The 15652-nt window shown below is 48.3% G+C and overlaps 1 protein-coding gene across 4 annotated transcripts in view; it reads left to right on the top strand.

The window, feature by feature from the left end:
* Window positions 1–15652, top strand: part of Boc (BOC cell adhesion associated, oncogene regulated) — a 74635-nt gene that overhangs the window by 45931 nt on the left and 13052 nt on the right. For all 4 annotated transcript variants that reach the window (XM_050148952.1, XM_050148950.1, XM_050148949.1 and 1 more), the window contains exons 5-8: window positions 9027–9173; window positions 11036–11179; window positions 11979–12272; window positions 12555–12827. In XM_050148952.1, coding sequence (XP_050004909.1) covers window positions 9027–9173; window positions 11036–11179; window positions 11979–12272; window positions 12555–12827 — 858 coding nt within the window. The remainder of the gene's footprint in view (window positions 1–9026; window positions 9174–11035; window positions 11180–11978; window positions 12273–12554; window positions 12828–15652) is intronic.

The following is a 15652-nucleotide window of genomic DNA, read 5'->3' as shown; positions in this document are numbered from 1 at the left end:
GGGGGCTGGAGAGATGGCTCAGCGGTTAAGAGCATTGTCTGCTCTTCCAGAGGTCCTGAGTTCAATTCCCAGCAACCACATGGTGGCTCACAACCATCTGTAATGAGGTCTGGTGCCCTCTTCTGGCCTGCAGGCATACACACAGACAGAACATTGTATACATAATAAATAAATAAATATTAAAAAAAAAAAAGGAAAGGAGACAACCCAGTGAGTTGACAAGTTCCTTCACACCCCATTTTGGTATATGCGGGACATTTAGTGATCTCTACTTTGATCTTACTTTTAGACTTCCAGCCATTTGGGGGTCTGGTGACCAGTTGGAGACCTAGAAAACATATCTGAATTAAAGGACCATCACTTAACAGTGACAGAAACTGTAAGCAAAACAAACAAACAAAAAATCTTCCGGGGTAAACAGCAGTTTTTTTCTATAAAGGAAATGGTGCTAAGCCGGGTGGCGGTGCTCACTGTGAATCCCGGCACTTGGGAGGCAGAGTGAGTTCAAGGACTATGCAGTGAAACCCTGACTCAAAAAACAGAAACAGGAAAAAAGAGAAACTATGTGGTGCTTGTTTGTTTAGATGAATGAATTTTAAGAAATAAAATATTGAATCCTCAGAGCCAAGTACTCAGGCTGTAGGAATTTCTCTGCTAGCCTAGGTATCAGTTCTAATATGATGGGGATAGAAAAGTAGATTAGGAAGCAATTACTGTAGGCACATCAAAATGTCAGGACTTTTAACTCCAATTTGTTTTTATGTATAACCCTTTTTTTTTCTGCCTGTATATCTGTGCACCATATGCATGCAGTACCCACAGGGGCCAGAAGATGGCACTAGACCCCCCAATGAAAATTACAGATAGCTGTTAGCTACCGCATGGGTGCTGGGAATGGAACAAGGACCTCTGGAAGAGCAGCTGGTCCTCTTAACCACTGAGCCACTTCTCCAGCTTCATTAACTGTCTTTTAAAAAGATTTATTGTGTGCACAGATCCCTAGAGCTAGAGTTAGAGGTGGTTGTGAGCTACCCAGGATCGGTGCTGGGTTCTGAACTTGGGTCTCTACAAGAGCAGTAGTCATTCTTAGCCACCAAGCTAACTTTCTAGCCCCAGATTAAAACAAATAAACAAAACAAAACCCAGCTACATTTTAATTCACTTTGAGAGTCATGGTCACCTGACTCTCCCAGGTCCTTCCTCTCTGACCCTTCGCCACCCCACTTCCCTGTCCACCAGTTACAGGTTGTCATCTTGCTTCCTCTCTTCCTCCTTCTCGCCTCCACTATTTCTTCTTCTTCTTCTTCTCAATTCCTGTTTGTGTTTTCCAGCTACGCTTGCAAGTGGGGCCTGTCCTGGAGTGTGGTCACCCTACCAAGGGTCACACAGTTAAAGAAAGCCGGCTCTCCCTCTCCCAGCAGCCGTCAAATCACAATAGGTGGATACTGGTGCAACCCCAGGTTTCTAACTCTTCTTTCTTGTCGACTAAATGGATACTCCTAACATACATACCCATGAAATATAGTTAAAATTAACCCTGGCATGGTGGCCCGCACCTTTAATCTCAGTCCTCCAGAGGCGGAGGCAGGTGGATCTCTGTGAGTTCAGAGTCAGCTTGCTCTACTTGTTGAACTCCAGGCTAGTCATGGCTGCGTAGTGAGAGACTGACCCTGTCTCAAATTTTAAAAGGAAAGAAAAAAGAAGAATCACTAGGAATGTGAGCGAGGCTGCTGCGCTCCCTTGGGAGCTGCCGTCCAGCACAGCTGGAAGCTCTAGGCACATGACACCTAGACATTTGTATCGCAGTCCAAGTATTAATTCACAGAAACACGTGCTCCCAGTGAAGCAAGTGACATGGTTCTTTAGGAGGGCGACAACCACCAAGACTTAGTTTCCTGAGCAAGAGTGTCCTTGGATTCAGGAAGTGCTAGCACCTACTCATGGTGTTCTTTTCCCTTCCAAGCCATTGTTTCCTACAGCTCCATGCTGGTCGTTGTTTATAGTACGAAGTGTCCTGTGGCCTCTCTGCTTCCCTTAGACTGCAATGGCAACTAACTCTCTTACGCCTTTGTGCTAATTCTGTTCAATCCTAATACACAGAGCTGGTCAGATGGCTTTGAAATTGAAGTTACTGGTCCCAAACTTATCATAAATAAGTCTTACAATCTTTGTTCTAGTAAGTCTCTGCAGAGTTTAATGAAGACTAAACAAAATAAATTGGATAATTAAAAAAAAAACACTAAAACTATTTTTTAATATTTTTTTAATGAGGAGATTGTGGCATAAATAGAAAAGAAATGAAGAAGGAATTTGTGTAAAAACAGGTTGATAATACAGAAGAGCTTTAAGAAAAAAAAATGTTGGAAGCCAAAAGTGTTTTTACACTTTTGTATAAGTGAAATGGAGGGCTGGCAAGATGGCTCAGTGGGTAGCCTCACTTGCAGGCAGGCCCAGATCCTACAAGCCGGCAGAAGACAACTGACCCCCGAGCGCTGTCCCGGTAGACATGCACACACAGACCGAGTAAATAAATCTGTTAGAAGACGTGGAGATGTCCACTGGACCCTTCAAGGGAAAGCCAGTGCTGGTGAGAGCCACAACCCCCACAAACATGTGGTAAGAAAGGAGGCCCACATGAGACCTCTGTCCCCAGGGCAGGGGTCCCTGTCTCTCCAGCCTGGAACTCTGGTTACAAGGGCCATGCTGAGGAGCTCAGCTCCCGGTTTCAGCCTCCCCCCCCCCCCCCCCGCCAGCCCCAGCTGGCCCTAACGAAGGCTATGCTGGGATCCCACTCTGCCTCTGCCTCTGTGGACCACCGGGACTCACATGAATTTTCCCATTGCTGAGTTTATATTTATATTTGGATGATCAGAGAAGAATGTGTGATGTGGGTTGTTGGCAAGTAAATCTTTTTTTTTCCCTCTCTCTTTCTTCAATGTATTTTTTCCAAACTATTTCATCGGGTCCAAAAGAAAGTGGAGCTTTGTGTGCCTGCCCCACCTCCCAGCAGCGCTGAAACCAGATGAATGAGGATGGCTGCCGGCATCTCACGGTGCATATGGCTGCCAGACTTGGTGGAGACATGGCTCCATCTTTGACTTGTCTTTGAGGATTAATCACATTTCATGTTCTCTTCTGTCTTTTAAAAATATTTTTAATTGGTTCAAGCCAAAAAAAAATTCCTAAAGCCTTGAGCCAGTTTTATTGCAAATCATTTAATAATATTGCAAAATAGATTCTTTTTCTTTCTTCCCTTCCTCTCACACGCTTGCCTCTTTCTTCCTGCCTTCTCTCTTCTCCTCTTGTCTTGGCTATGATTTTTTTCTGCCTTCAGATCCCCCCAGCCTCTTCCGTTCTTTACCCTTCCACCTTCCACATGTGGGGAGTTACACCTTAGCCGAGGGAAAACAAAACCAAGACTTGACAGCTAATCTGTTTGGCAGATGCAAAACGTCCCCGCCCACCCATAGAAACTGTTTTCTATTTAAATAAAAGACAGCATAACCGCCTTGCTTTCATCAGAAACTGCGTTTGAGAAATTTCATGTCATGTTTCCATGGCTGTCGGGAAAGAGTTTTGTTTGGAGCCAAAATTATTTGTACAATTGGATTGGCAGGCGAAAAAAAAAATCCCAAAGAGAGCAAACATATTTATCCACTGTCCTGGTCTGCCAAGTGAGGCATGAAGCTTGCATCTCCAACTTCCTCCCTAAATTGTGTGCAGCTTGTGGCGGCCTGACTTAAGCTGTTGGTAGAAGAGGAGAGGACCACGCTGGGGTACCACTCTTATGTTGAGCTTACCTATCTCATCTGTTAGAAGCCCCCGCTGTCCAGGACCTAATCTTATTTCCTTTGCATCCTAAGTTCCAGGATGTCTGAGTGGTGGCATCCATGATGCTCAAAGGGATACCACTGTACTAAATGCCTGCTATAGAAAACACTGGTTTGGGCCAGCCTTGTGAGTTACAGTTGTTTGGCTTTGGTGGTCTGTGTGCCCTGGCTTCCCACTGGTAAGCGTTTAGTCATTTCCTCAAGTGCTCAGCTTCTCAGAAGCCTGCCCAAGTCACGGTAAACCCCAGTCACTTTCCAGGTGCCAGGCTCCCTGACCTCATGAGCACCGTCAACTGCAGCTTTACTTGGTCCCCTATCCTTAGCACATGGCTTTTGTGGTTTTCCACTTGCAAAGTACTTTACTTCAAGGCTAGTTCGTGGGTGAAGCTAAGCTATGGTATCTCAGGTGATCGAAGGATTGAATGTGGTGTGTGACTGTGTGACCATAGATAGAGCAGTTTAGAGCTCAGTCAAGCTCCATGCTGCCAAAGGCCACTTACTGAGGCAATGCCATCAAATCCTCTGCCTTCTTTGCAGCCACACCCAAGTTCTCCCCTGTTGTAAACCAGAGATTCAGCCAGAGAAAGCACTCAGAATCTTTACTTTCTTGTCTAGAGTGACTGAAAGACCACGGGGTCAGTCTGTCACTGAGAAGTGGCTCTATTGGCCCAGGATCTTCCCAAGCTCTGTAACTCAATCATAGACACAATGAGTTGCCACAAGGACAAGCTGAGGCTTGGAGGCCTTGGGGAATAGAATTAACAGTGAGCCCAGAAACTTGCCCATGGCCCCAAGGCTGCTAAGCATCTTAGCAACTTTGCCAAGTGAGCCCCATGCGGTCGGTGCCCACGATCTGATGGATCTCATCCAGACTCAGCAGATAAGTGCGGGCTTGTCCTCTGATCTCAGAGAACATGGAGTCGGCTAGGACAGGACCATGTGTGATAAACGCCTGCATGGCCAGAATGCAACATTGTTTGAGCCCTCAGCCTAGTGCACAAAGATGGGGGTGTGGGTGACTCCTGCAGCATCCAGCAAAGGTGCCATCTTTTCTGCCTGCACAGAAAGGGCTTTGATTTGCCACCAGGGAGGAGGGTGTTCAGGGAGAAGGCCAAGTGAAGAACCTCTTGGAAAGTTGGGGTTTGGGTTATACTAAGAATGTAGAACTGAGACCCAGGTGCTCTGTGAACTTTCTGAAAATGAGGAGGTAAACCTTCGATTAAGATTTGACACTTTGTATTGAACATATGTAGGCACATTCCTCCAGTGTTGTAATTCAACTCATAGTTCTAATTATTAGTATTAGTATTAGTATTTTGATATCTCAAGACAGGTTTCTCTGTGTATCCCTGGCTGTCCTGGAACTAGTTCTGTAGACCAGACTGGCCTCGAACTCACAGAGATTCCCCCTGCCTCTGCCTCCTAAGTCCTGGGATCAAAGGTGTGTGCCAACACCGCCTGGTTTGTCGTACTTATTGTTAAGAGCTCTTATTACGGGCAGAGTGATGGAGATTAGAGAGTAGTAAACGTTCAAACGGACTCAAAATAAGATGTGCCCGTTTGTGCTTTCTCGTGTGTACCTCAGCAGTGAGGAAGTATGCGCACATCCCTTCCAATGCTTTCCTGTTTTTCCCACGGTCAAGAGAATTTGGACCTGACGTTCCCTTTAAGTGGAAGGAGGACGTGTAGAACACACCTACAGTGTGCCTTTGAAGAAATCCCTGTAGACAGTGCTTCTAGGTGTCTCGCAGAACCCACTCGTGGGAATATTCAGCTTCCCTTTGGAATCTGTGTTTTTCAGGGGAAGGAACCAGGCAGAGCTCTGTATAGAGACCGAGATCCTATGAGCTTTCTCAGAAAGGACAACATACTGAGATAGTAAGGAATGTTAGTAACCTCAGAGCTGGCCCCAGAGACCAGAGCTTTTGCCCGGTGGAGAGCTGAGACATGAGTAGGTCTGCTGGACTGTTTAAGGAAGCAGCTGGAAGAATGTGCAGAGAGCGGCTGCAGAAGAGGGGTGTGAGAGAAGGTAAAAGATCAGAGCGGAGGAAACATTCCTGCCGTGCATGTCTCAAGCACACAGGCAACAGGCAAGGACGGGTGTCCTCTCGTCATTTCCCGTAAAACTTGACCCACCCTTCCGCCAACAGAGGCCTGTTAACCCCATCTGTAACTGAAGGGCCTGCCCCTTATTCCCAGTGTGCCATTGTTGAGGGCCAGGAAGCTGCCTTGCGGAGCCTTGGCCTGGGAGCAGGTTGCTTTCCCCTTCGCATGAAGCCAACGGGATGCTTCTGCATCTGCCTACTGATAGCTGACGAGTGTGTTACTGATCACGGAGTGTCCTCCATCTCTGGCCTCCTTCCTGCCCAGGAACACAAGGACTGGGGGCCCTGATTTCTACATCATTCACCACTTCATTACTCTGCCTTTGATCCCCGAGTGAAATTCGGATTTTACTGCCGCGGCCAAACTGGGAAGTGATGGAAGCGGCAGCTAAGACTTAGGCTTAGGAGGCACAAGGAGGGGGCAGCCGCAAAGACCAAAGGGCTGCTTATTTGTTTGGAAGCCAAGAGGCCTTGCCTGCCAGTCAGCCCTTGTGAGCAGTGGGGTACCCAGATGGGGTGTCCAGGGCCCTGCCCACACGGGCTGTTGTGCACATGTTGGCATCGGAACAAAGGGAGAGTTGGGCTGCCTGGCTGACCGGTGCCCAGCTTCATGCCACCCCGAATGTGCAGCCTTCTGTTTCTGCTCTAGCAGCTGTCAGAGGGTGCAGTGAGAGCCAAGAGGGGCTTAAGGAGGCCCCAGTGCTCTCGCATTGGGTTGCTGAGGTGGGTGCCTGGTGGAGCGTCTGTTCTGTGCCTGGATGAGCCTTCCATTTTAGCAGGCAGGAGCCTGGGGCCATTACGATGGAGATGGCTTTCTGGTGCCAAACTCCTTTCAGTTGCTCACATCTTGCTTGCAAAATGATCTGCAAGGTTTAAGTATATTCTTGCTCCAGGCAATTTTCCCTGGGATGATGTAAAGAAAGGACGGGGGAAAACAACACTTGGTGGGGTAGCTTTAGATTTATTAGACCATGGAAGAGAGTGTTTCTTAGTGCCTAGGGAATTTTCCAGATGCCCCCGAAGTGCATTTGCTCATAGATCACTTGGTGGGGAGCTTCCTGACTTGGCATCCTGACTTGGCAGGTACAAGACTCTCTACCCTGAAGGAGGATCAGGGCCTTTGCGTATTTTCAGTGAAATGCTTTTAAAGGAGTGGCATTACCAGTGTTCAGATGGAAACTCATTCTTCATCCTAGCCAAGAGGCTCAGCCAGGTCAGGGCTACACAATGTGCAGGCCCCGGTGCAAAATGAAAATGTAGGCTCCTTTGTTCACATGGGGTAAAGGGTTTAAGATGGCTCAGCAGTTAAGAGCATTGCTTACTCTTCCAGAGGACCCGGGTTCAATACTCAGCCCCTGCATAGCAACTCACAACTGTCTGTAACTCTGGTTCAAGGGGATTGGATACCTTCTTCTGACCTCCTGGGTACCAGACATTCTTTTTCTAAAATAACTGCCCTTCACCACACTGAAAATTCTCAGGACCTTGTCCTTGAGCTTCCTGAGACAACTGGGTTCATCCATCTTGTAAATGGTCATCTAACTTGTGAAACTTGATTCCCATGACTATCGACTGTAATATGACCAAGACCCAAGTTGGCCTCAGAGGACATATATGATCAAGTTATGACGCCTGTCCTTAGAGAGTGAATGCTTTAACACTGAAAAGAAATGGACAATGATCTTTTCATAAACAACAGCAAAACAAACAAAAAAAACCCCAGCAAAATAACAAACAAACAAACCAACAAAAACCCAGAGGTCTTTCTTCCCTACTGTGGCCTGACTGACAACTTCTAGAAAGCTCTATTAAGTGGCAGCCTCCTTGACCTTGCTAGTCTCTGGATCACCAGGTCCCGCTGTGGTGGCTATTTTTATATTTATATTATTATATTTTATTATATTATATTTATATTATTTGCGGCAGTTGTTTTCCGTGTTATTTCTTTCTACCCTGCTTGCCTTTCTGAGTGGCTCATTGGAAACGACACTGCAAGCAGGTCGAGTCTTGCAGTGAAAGTTCAGGACGTCCAAGGCTGAGAGAAATGAGCAGAATTTGGGATGGTCTACACTCTGAAAATGGCCTTCCATGGCTTCCTTGGTACCACACTGAAAAGAGGGTCTGTATAAAATATTTTAGCCCTTTCTTCGTGTTCTATTAGCTTTACCCCTTCTCTTAAGATAGATCCGGCTGCCATCCTGAGAACCCAGAATGTTCTGAATGTGGCTGTATGGTAGAAATGGCCAGCTTTTCAACAGCATCGGTGATTCGGCCCATGCAAAGAGATTTGTTTCTTAGACACATGAATTGTTTGAGAAACATGCTGCTCTTGCTCCAGATAGGTCTCCATTCTTTCCCAGCCCTCACACAAAGCTTACACAGAAGAAACAGCTATGGGATGCCAGAGGATGCTGAAACCTTGTATCAGGACCCTCAATTCCTCTCAGATTCCACATGGGGGTGCCGCCCGGGGTGTCCTCGTCTCCTGGGAGTATCACCGGGACATTCACCGAGTCCCACCTATCCCCTATCAGAGCGTATTAGTCATTAGAGACCATGGGTTTGGGGCAGCAGCATCTTGGCTATGACCATGGTTGGTGACAGAGTCACTTTTCACTGTGAATGGGTGAGAACCTGGGAGGCTGTTCTTGATAGAACTGGAGGAAAACATCAACATTTCTGTTCTTTCTTCTCTTCGGTCTCCATTCTCGGAGCCTTCTTACAGCTGTATGTCGACATTTGTAACCTGACAATGACCCATATCCAGGACAGCTGAGTAGGACCAGCTCACTCTTAGGGTTCAGTATTGCAGAAGAAACTGTTCTGGTCACCTTCTAGCCAGATTCTCTGTGCCTCCCCAAACTTACGTTTATAGACACCCCACGTTTCACTCCATACAGTGATGAGACTGTGCATTCTATGCTTATGAACCTCTGTATACCACTAGAAGCCAAGAAACGTCTCATCATTCTCTTAGGGCCCAGAGTAGATCCTGAAGAGCGTATTGTGACTTACAGCGCCAACCCATCTTAGGATGCTGTGCTGACATTCTCTGCCCACATCTACCTGGAACGTCCCTTCCTCTCCACAGATCTCCAGGACTTTAAGTTAGATGTGCAGCATGTGATTGAAGTGGACGAGGGGAACACAGCTGTCATTGCCTGCCACCTGCCAGAGAGCCACCCAAAAGCCCAGGTCCGGTACAGCGTCAAACAGGAGTGGCTGGAGGCCTCTAGAGGTAAGGAACGGGCAAGAACTCCAAGACCGAGCCCAGGATCCCTGACTTCCGATTGCTTTCATTTGTTTCATTGCTGTGGCTTCCTCCCTGAGTCCCCATGATCATGTTGACAGCCCCAACCTCAGGCTAGCCAGCTGTCTTCTACTCTAATATTTGGCTCTAAAAGATGCCAAGGGGACAGTTTCCATGATGGAGTTTCTCTGTCCTGTCTTGCAGACTTTAGCTCTTCTTGTGGGGCCCTGGAAAGCGCTGGCAAGCTGTTGCCATTTGATCAGGCACTCAGCACATGGCTGGTTCCAGATGCTGTCTGCTCAAGCCACTGGCACCAGGCATGAAGAGAAATGCTGCCTGACAAGCTCAGAGTGCTCAGATCTTCAGCGTTCCCTCGTGGGCGGGATCTTCCCCCACATGGTCTTTGGTGGGCCTTCACAGCTGCCCCAATTTCCTGGGCACCAGGATAATCTCAGCTCTCACAGCGTTCTGCTCAGACCACAGTGGACAGGATGGCTAACCTAGGGGAGGCCACAGTTTGGTCCACACAGTGCCAACAGGGAAGAGCATATCCATTAAAATTAAGTCAACCTCCTCCACAACAAACTTACACGTAAGGCCAAGTTGACCTAACTTGCCCTGACCTTGTAGCTCAAAATGCGCACCTTTCATATTATAGAATTTCTTTGCTTATGAAAGGAATATATGCTTATGATAGATATCTTAGGAGGAAAAAAAACTCAGAAATCACTGCTTTTGATTTGTAAGCACCCTGATCCAACCACTCAGAAATAACTGTGAGGAGAGAAGAGACAACGGGAGTTCTAATCCCTGTTCCCCAGCAGAGGCTTGGCAGCAGTCCTGGGAAAGATTCATTCCATCTGGCATTTGCCTAAGCAGCTCACACCTGGGTGGCCCAGCAGCAGGCAGGCACCAAGCTTGGTGACACCATGGGTCCCAGGAGGGGCCACCAAGATGAAGCTCAGAGCTGACTGATGGCCAGGAAGCCTGGCAGAGAGCTCTGCCTGCCAGGAAACTGAGGGCCACCCTGTCGCTGGGCTGTCCAGAAGTTGTGAGTCTGCCTCCTGCCTAACAAACCTGAACACATGCTTCAGGCCCCGCCCACAGCACGCAAAGCCTGCCAGGCCAGTGAAGCCCAGGATCACGGGAATAGAGAGGACATTGGCTTGGGACTGGAATTCCTCTCCAGCAGAAGAAATGCATAGTGAGGTGGCTTAGAGTGGTGGCGGTGACACAGATGGGCAAGAAGTGCTAAAGTCCATTCCATAAACTCATTTTTTCCCCATTTGTGCGGCATGAGCCTCAATCTTAATAGGATTTTAGCAGCATAGTTTCTGCTTCTTTTTTTCCGTTTCCGTCCTTCAAGACAGGGTTTCTCTGTGTATCCCTGGCTGCCTTAAACTCAGAGATCTACCTGCCTCTGCCTCCCAGGGTGCTGGGATTAAAGACACGCCCCACCACTGCCGTGTTGCATTCGGCCTCTTTCTATGGACGTGTGGGTGAACTCCTCAAGAACACGCTGTGTCCGTAGATTCAGAGCAGAAGCCCAGGCTGATGCTGAGCCCTGCATCCTTTCTACCTCCCCCCCCCCCCAGCTCCCTTGAGAGTGTAAGACGAACCTCACAGCCGAATGCTAACTCAAGGGCATTCAGCCAAGCAGTTGAGGGGCCTGTAGGCTTGTTAGCTCCATATGCTGGCACCCTGCCGACACGGTACCAAGTTTTATGTGGAGAACAGCATTTCTGGCTTTGCTTTATTCTCTCTGGGACCCCTTAACTCGAATGGACTTTCAGACTAAGATTCTGTGCCCAAACCCACCTCATCTTCCTTCTCCCTTAACCTCTCCACAGACAACTACCTGATCATGCCGTCAGGGAATCTCCAAATCGTCAACGCCAGCCAGGAGGATGAGGGCATGTACAAGTGTGCCGCTTACAACCCAGTGACGCAGGAAGTGAAAACCTCCGGCTCCAGCGACAGGCTGCGCGTGCGCCGTAAGGACCAGCCTCTCTTGTTGATGGTGGGGTATTGTGGATAAGGGCCAGCGAAGCTGAAAGGAGACAGGGGGATCTGGGGATATCACAAACCAAGTTCAGGGTCGGTGAGCCTAGATGTAGCAACTGAGCCTTGCTCACCAGCGTAGCTCATTGCTGTAGAAAGAAACTCCCATACTTTGCCAGAAGGGTGGTGGGTTTGCTGGGTAGGAAGGGAGAGCACAGTGTTTTCATGCAAGGAACACCCTTATGGATGGCCTCTGGGCCTGCCTTCTGCTCCTAAAGTGTGCCCAGGTGAAAAATCTAAGGAGGCCCCACAGGCTCCTCCTATTATGTGTGAACACTCTCACTTCTGGGCATCCTCTTAAGGTTTCCCAAGCACTCAGTGAGCTAATGCAGGGCTCCAGAGGGGATTTTCTCCAAAAGTTAAGGGAGCTAAAACTTTCTTGTCCTCTTCCTATGGAGACAAAGAGTCTTCAAAACTGTGTTTTTCTGGGTTTTCAAAACCCATAGCTGCCACTGGCTGGCCTGGCTGGCTCATAGCATGTCAGACAGTTTTCCTCTTTGCACGCTTGTTTCTCTGTAAGCACCTCTAGTTAAAAGCCTCTAGTTAAAAGTTATGTTCTCTGTAGGAGAAAAACCTGCCCCTGGCAAGTGGCATTGCTTTAGCTATGTTGTGAGCCTCAGAGGGGTTGTTTCATCTCAAGCCCATAATCTCCAGAACCCTTCTGGTGCTGGGTCATCAGAGACAGGATGGGGGAAGTTCATGTGTGTGACCATTTCCTTCTTCCCTCTCCAGGGTCCACCGCTGAGGCTGCCCGCATCATTTACCCGCTGGAAGCCCAGACTGTCATTGTCACCAAAGGCCAGAGTCTCATACTGGAATGTGTGGCCAGTGGGATCCCGCCACCTCAAGTCACATGGGCCAAGGATGGGTCCAGCATTGCCGGCTACAACAAGACTCGCTTCCTGCTGAGCAACTTGCTTATTGACACCACCAGCGAAGAGGACTCGGGCACCTATCACTGTATGGCTAACAACGGGGTTGGGGAACCCGGCGTAGCTGTCATCCTCTACAATGTGCAGGTCTTTGGTGAGCATCCCAATGGATTCCTCCTCTTTAATCTTCCCCTCTGACATTGCTGGTGGTTCCGGAAGCGTATAACCTAGCTCAGGGAGGGTCTTTAGTCACCTAGAGACATTACCCTTACCACACACACACACACACACACACACACACACTCACTCCTTTCATAGGCAGAGTCCCACAGCCAAGGAGGAGGAAGCCACTCAAAGGCAGTGGCTCATTCCAGGCTTTGTGGTCCTGGGCGTGGGAAAATGCAGCCCTCCACATTCTGATCTGTTCTCTCCACAGAACCCCCCGAGGTCACTGTGGAGCTGTCCCAGCTGGTCATCCCATGGGGCCAGAGTGCAAAGCTCACCTGTGAGGTTCGCGGGAACCCCCCACCCTCTGTGCTGTGGCTGAGGAATGCCTTGCCCCTCACCTCCAGCCAGCGCCTCCGGCTGTCTCGCAGAGCCCTGCGTGTGGTCAGTGTCGGGCCTGAGGACGAAGGCGTGTACCAGTGCATGGCTGAGAATGAAGTGGGCAGTGCCCACGCTGTGGTCCAACTGAGAACCGCCCGGCCAGGTGAGTGTAAGCAGCCCAGATGTCAGGAACTCCAGCTGAGCAGGCCTACAGCCCTTTCCTCAAGTACACTCGACCTTAGTGACTTGCAGTTGCAAGATCAAAAGCACACTCTCTTATTAGTAAATTAAGTATGCAGATTTCTATTTGTGCATGTGACCTCTTTGGCGAAAATTTCAAAAGTGAGTTAGCTTTCCAAGTCTGTGGGCTTCTGTGATTATACAGAAGCAATCTTAAAAAACCAGGACTTTAAAACAAGGGCAAGTAGGTCCTTCCTTCTTAGCTTGAGCCATTTCAGTTGTCCCTTGTACTGGTGGGGCACCTATTGTGAGTTGTCCCTTGTACTGCTGGGGCACCTATTGTGAGTTGTCCCTTGTACTGTTGGGGTACCTATTGTGAGTTGTCCCTTGTACTGCTGGGGCTCCTATTGTGAGTTGTCCCTTGTACTGCTGGGGCACCTATTGTGAGTTGTCCCTTGTACTGTTGGGGTACCTATTGTGAGTTGTCCCTTGTACTGCTGGGGTACCTTTTGTGAGTTGTCCCTTGTACTGCTGGGGTACCTATTGTGAGGGAGTGCAACACACGAGAAAGACACCTTCTACTGAAAACATTTCCTGTAAAGGAGGCAAAACCAGGGAAAGAATTCGAGAGAAGACTACAGGGGATGACTGTGTGTGTGTGTGTGATCATTATCAGCTCTCAATAGCCGATAGGGGCGGCGTCAAGTGGGGTTGAGACAGAGGCTGGGAAAGTCTGTGGATGGAATTGTGGCCGCTCTGCTCTTGCTTCTAGAGTCTCAGAGAGCATTCCCAATTGAATTCATGACTCCAGTCCCCTCAGGGGAGATGGAGAAGACTGCCATTGTGTGTTAGTGTTCAAGTTTCATGGTGAAAGGACATGTTCCCAGCCCAACACAGCAAAGAGAACTGAGGTCCCGGTGCCTTCCAGAGCCAAATGGGATAATTTGTGTGTGCTACTTGTTCATGGCTGTAGCAGATTCCCAAGGGGGGACAACTTTGAAGGAGAACCCCCTTTTTCTTCTCCTCTATGTTATTCCACGGGGCCCTCGGCTTATAAGATGTTCCATGTTAAAGGCGGGTCTTTCCTTTGGTTAACCTTCTCAGGAAACACCTTAAATCTCTAAACCCAAAGGTGTGCTTTCCTAACCTCCAATGTGTTTCTCAACCAAGCCAAGATGACCGTCAAGATGAACCATCGCAAGTCTGCCCTTTGTCAACTGGAGGACCCAAGTTCAGTTCCCAGAACCAATGTCAAGTAGCTCACCACTCCCTGTAACTCTAGTTCAGGATCTCTGGCTCCCTCTTCTGGTCCCCAAAGGCTTCTGCACTCACATAGCGCACATAAACTCATACAGATGCATACACACAAATAAAAAATAAATCTTAAAAAAAAGTCCAAGTTCAAAGTCTCTTCTGAGACTCAAGACAAGCTCTCTGCCGTGAGCTAAACTAGCATTATGCTTTCTGTTCACAACAGCACAGAGTAAACACAGCCATTTCAAAAAGATGGAGTGGCGTAGAAAGGAGAGATGGGAACAAAGCAAAACCCAAACTCAACAGGATGAGCCTTCAGTCCCATAGCTCTGTATCCAGTATCTAGGCAGCATGGATGTGGGCTTCGGCAGGCTTGAGCATTTGCATCCCACCTGGCCTCTCTCTTTTCTCTTGGGTTAGCACCTTGCATTCCTTGTTGCTTTCCTTGGCAAGCATTCCACGTTTGAGGGTATTTCTCACTTTCTTGGAGCTCTGTTGTAGCCCACGGTTGCACATGCCGCTGACTGAAGGGCTCCCCTCAGGGATTGTGATTTTGTTCTGCACTGCCCGATCTCTCGGGCTTTCCTCTTGGGAGGAAGTTTCTGTGACCTCACAGCTCTTGCACTCTGCCTGTCTACACAATTAGTGCCTTGTGGCTGGCACTAAGGTCTTTGGTTTGCTCAGGTAACAACCTACCACATCTGGAACCCAGCTACAACACAGTGGTCAATGGATGCCTGAAAGGCTGGATGAAGGAGAAATACTTCCCAAAGTGACCCCGTGTGACCAGGTTGTCCCAGAGAGTTCTCATCTCAAAGCAAAGTCTTTCAAATGATTTAAAACCTTTACACACTTGAGGCCGCCCTGAGTGGGGTAAAGCCATTTCTTGACATGCTCTCAAGATGTCTTTTATACCAACTTGGTACAAAATATGTGGCTTCCTCCTAAGGGCCCTGATAGCTTTAACCACCTCCATGGCCAAATGTGTTTTTCAAATGGTTTTGCAGTCCTTTTTTTCCTAACTCTTGCTATAGGCCTTGTAAAATCAACTAGCACTAAGCATGCCATGGGCTGGATGCTGACCCCCTTGTAATTTCCTCTAATTCCTCTGTTGCTTTCAAACTTAGCTTTCAGAGAAGTCATTGCCACTGTGTTCTCGTTCTATCTTTCCTATCTTAAGTCTAGTGTACATCTGTCTTGTTCTACCTTAAGCATATCCTGCTTTTCTGGACTCCCACCAGAGGCCCAGTAAGTTCTGTGGACTACGCCCTAGCTTTCTTAGCACTCACATTCGTTCTACAGATCCCTCCTGTAAATCAGCACCAAAAGGCACAAGAACCACAAGGCTGCACCCGCAATCCCACTTCTCTGGTGCCAACGTTCTCTGCTCATTGCTTTCTCCAGCCGTGTAGAAGACAAAATAGCATCTAAGGAGAAAACAACTCAGAGGGTGGGAATTGTTTGTTTTGGTTCACGGTTTTGGAGGTTTTAGTGCAGAGCTTCCATATCTGCTGAGTCTGGGAGCAGAGGGAGGAAAAACTTCATGTCAGTTAC

This window comes from Alexandromys fortis, unplaced genomic scaffold (genome assembly GCF_014885135.2).
Source record: "Alexandromys fortis isolate MF-2015 unplaced genomic scaffold, M_Fortis_MF-2015_v1.1 scaffold_4, whole genome shotgun sequence".
NCBI lineage: Eukaryota > Metazoa > Chordata > Mammalia > Rodentia > Cricetidae > Alexandromys > Alexandromys fortis.
This window is presented reverse-complemented; position numbering and strand designations above follow the sequence as displayed.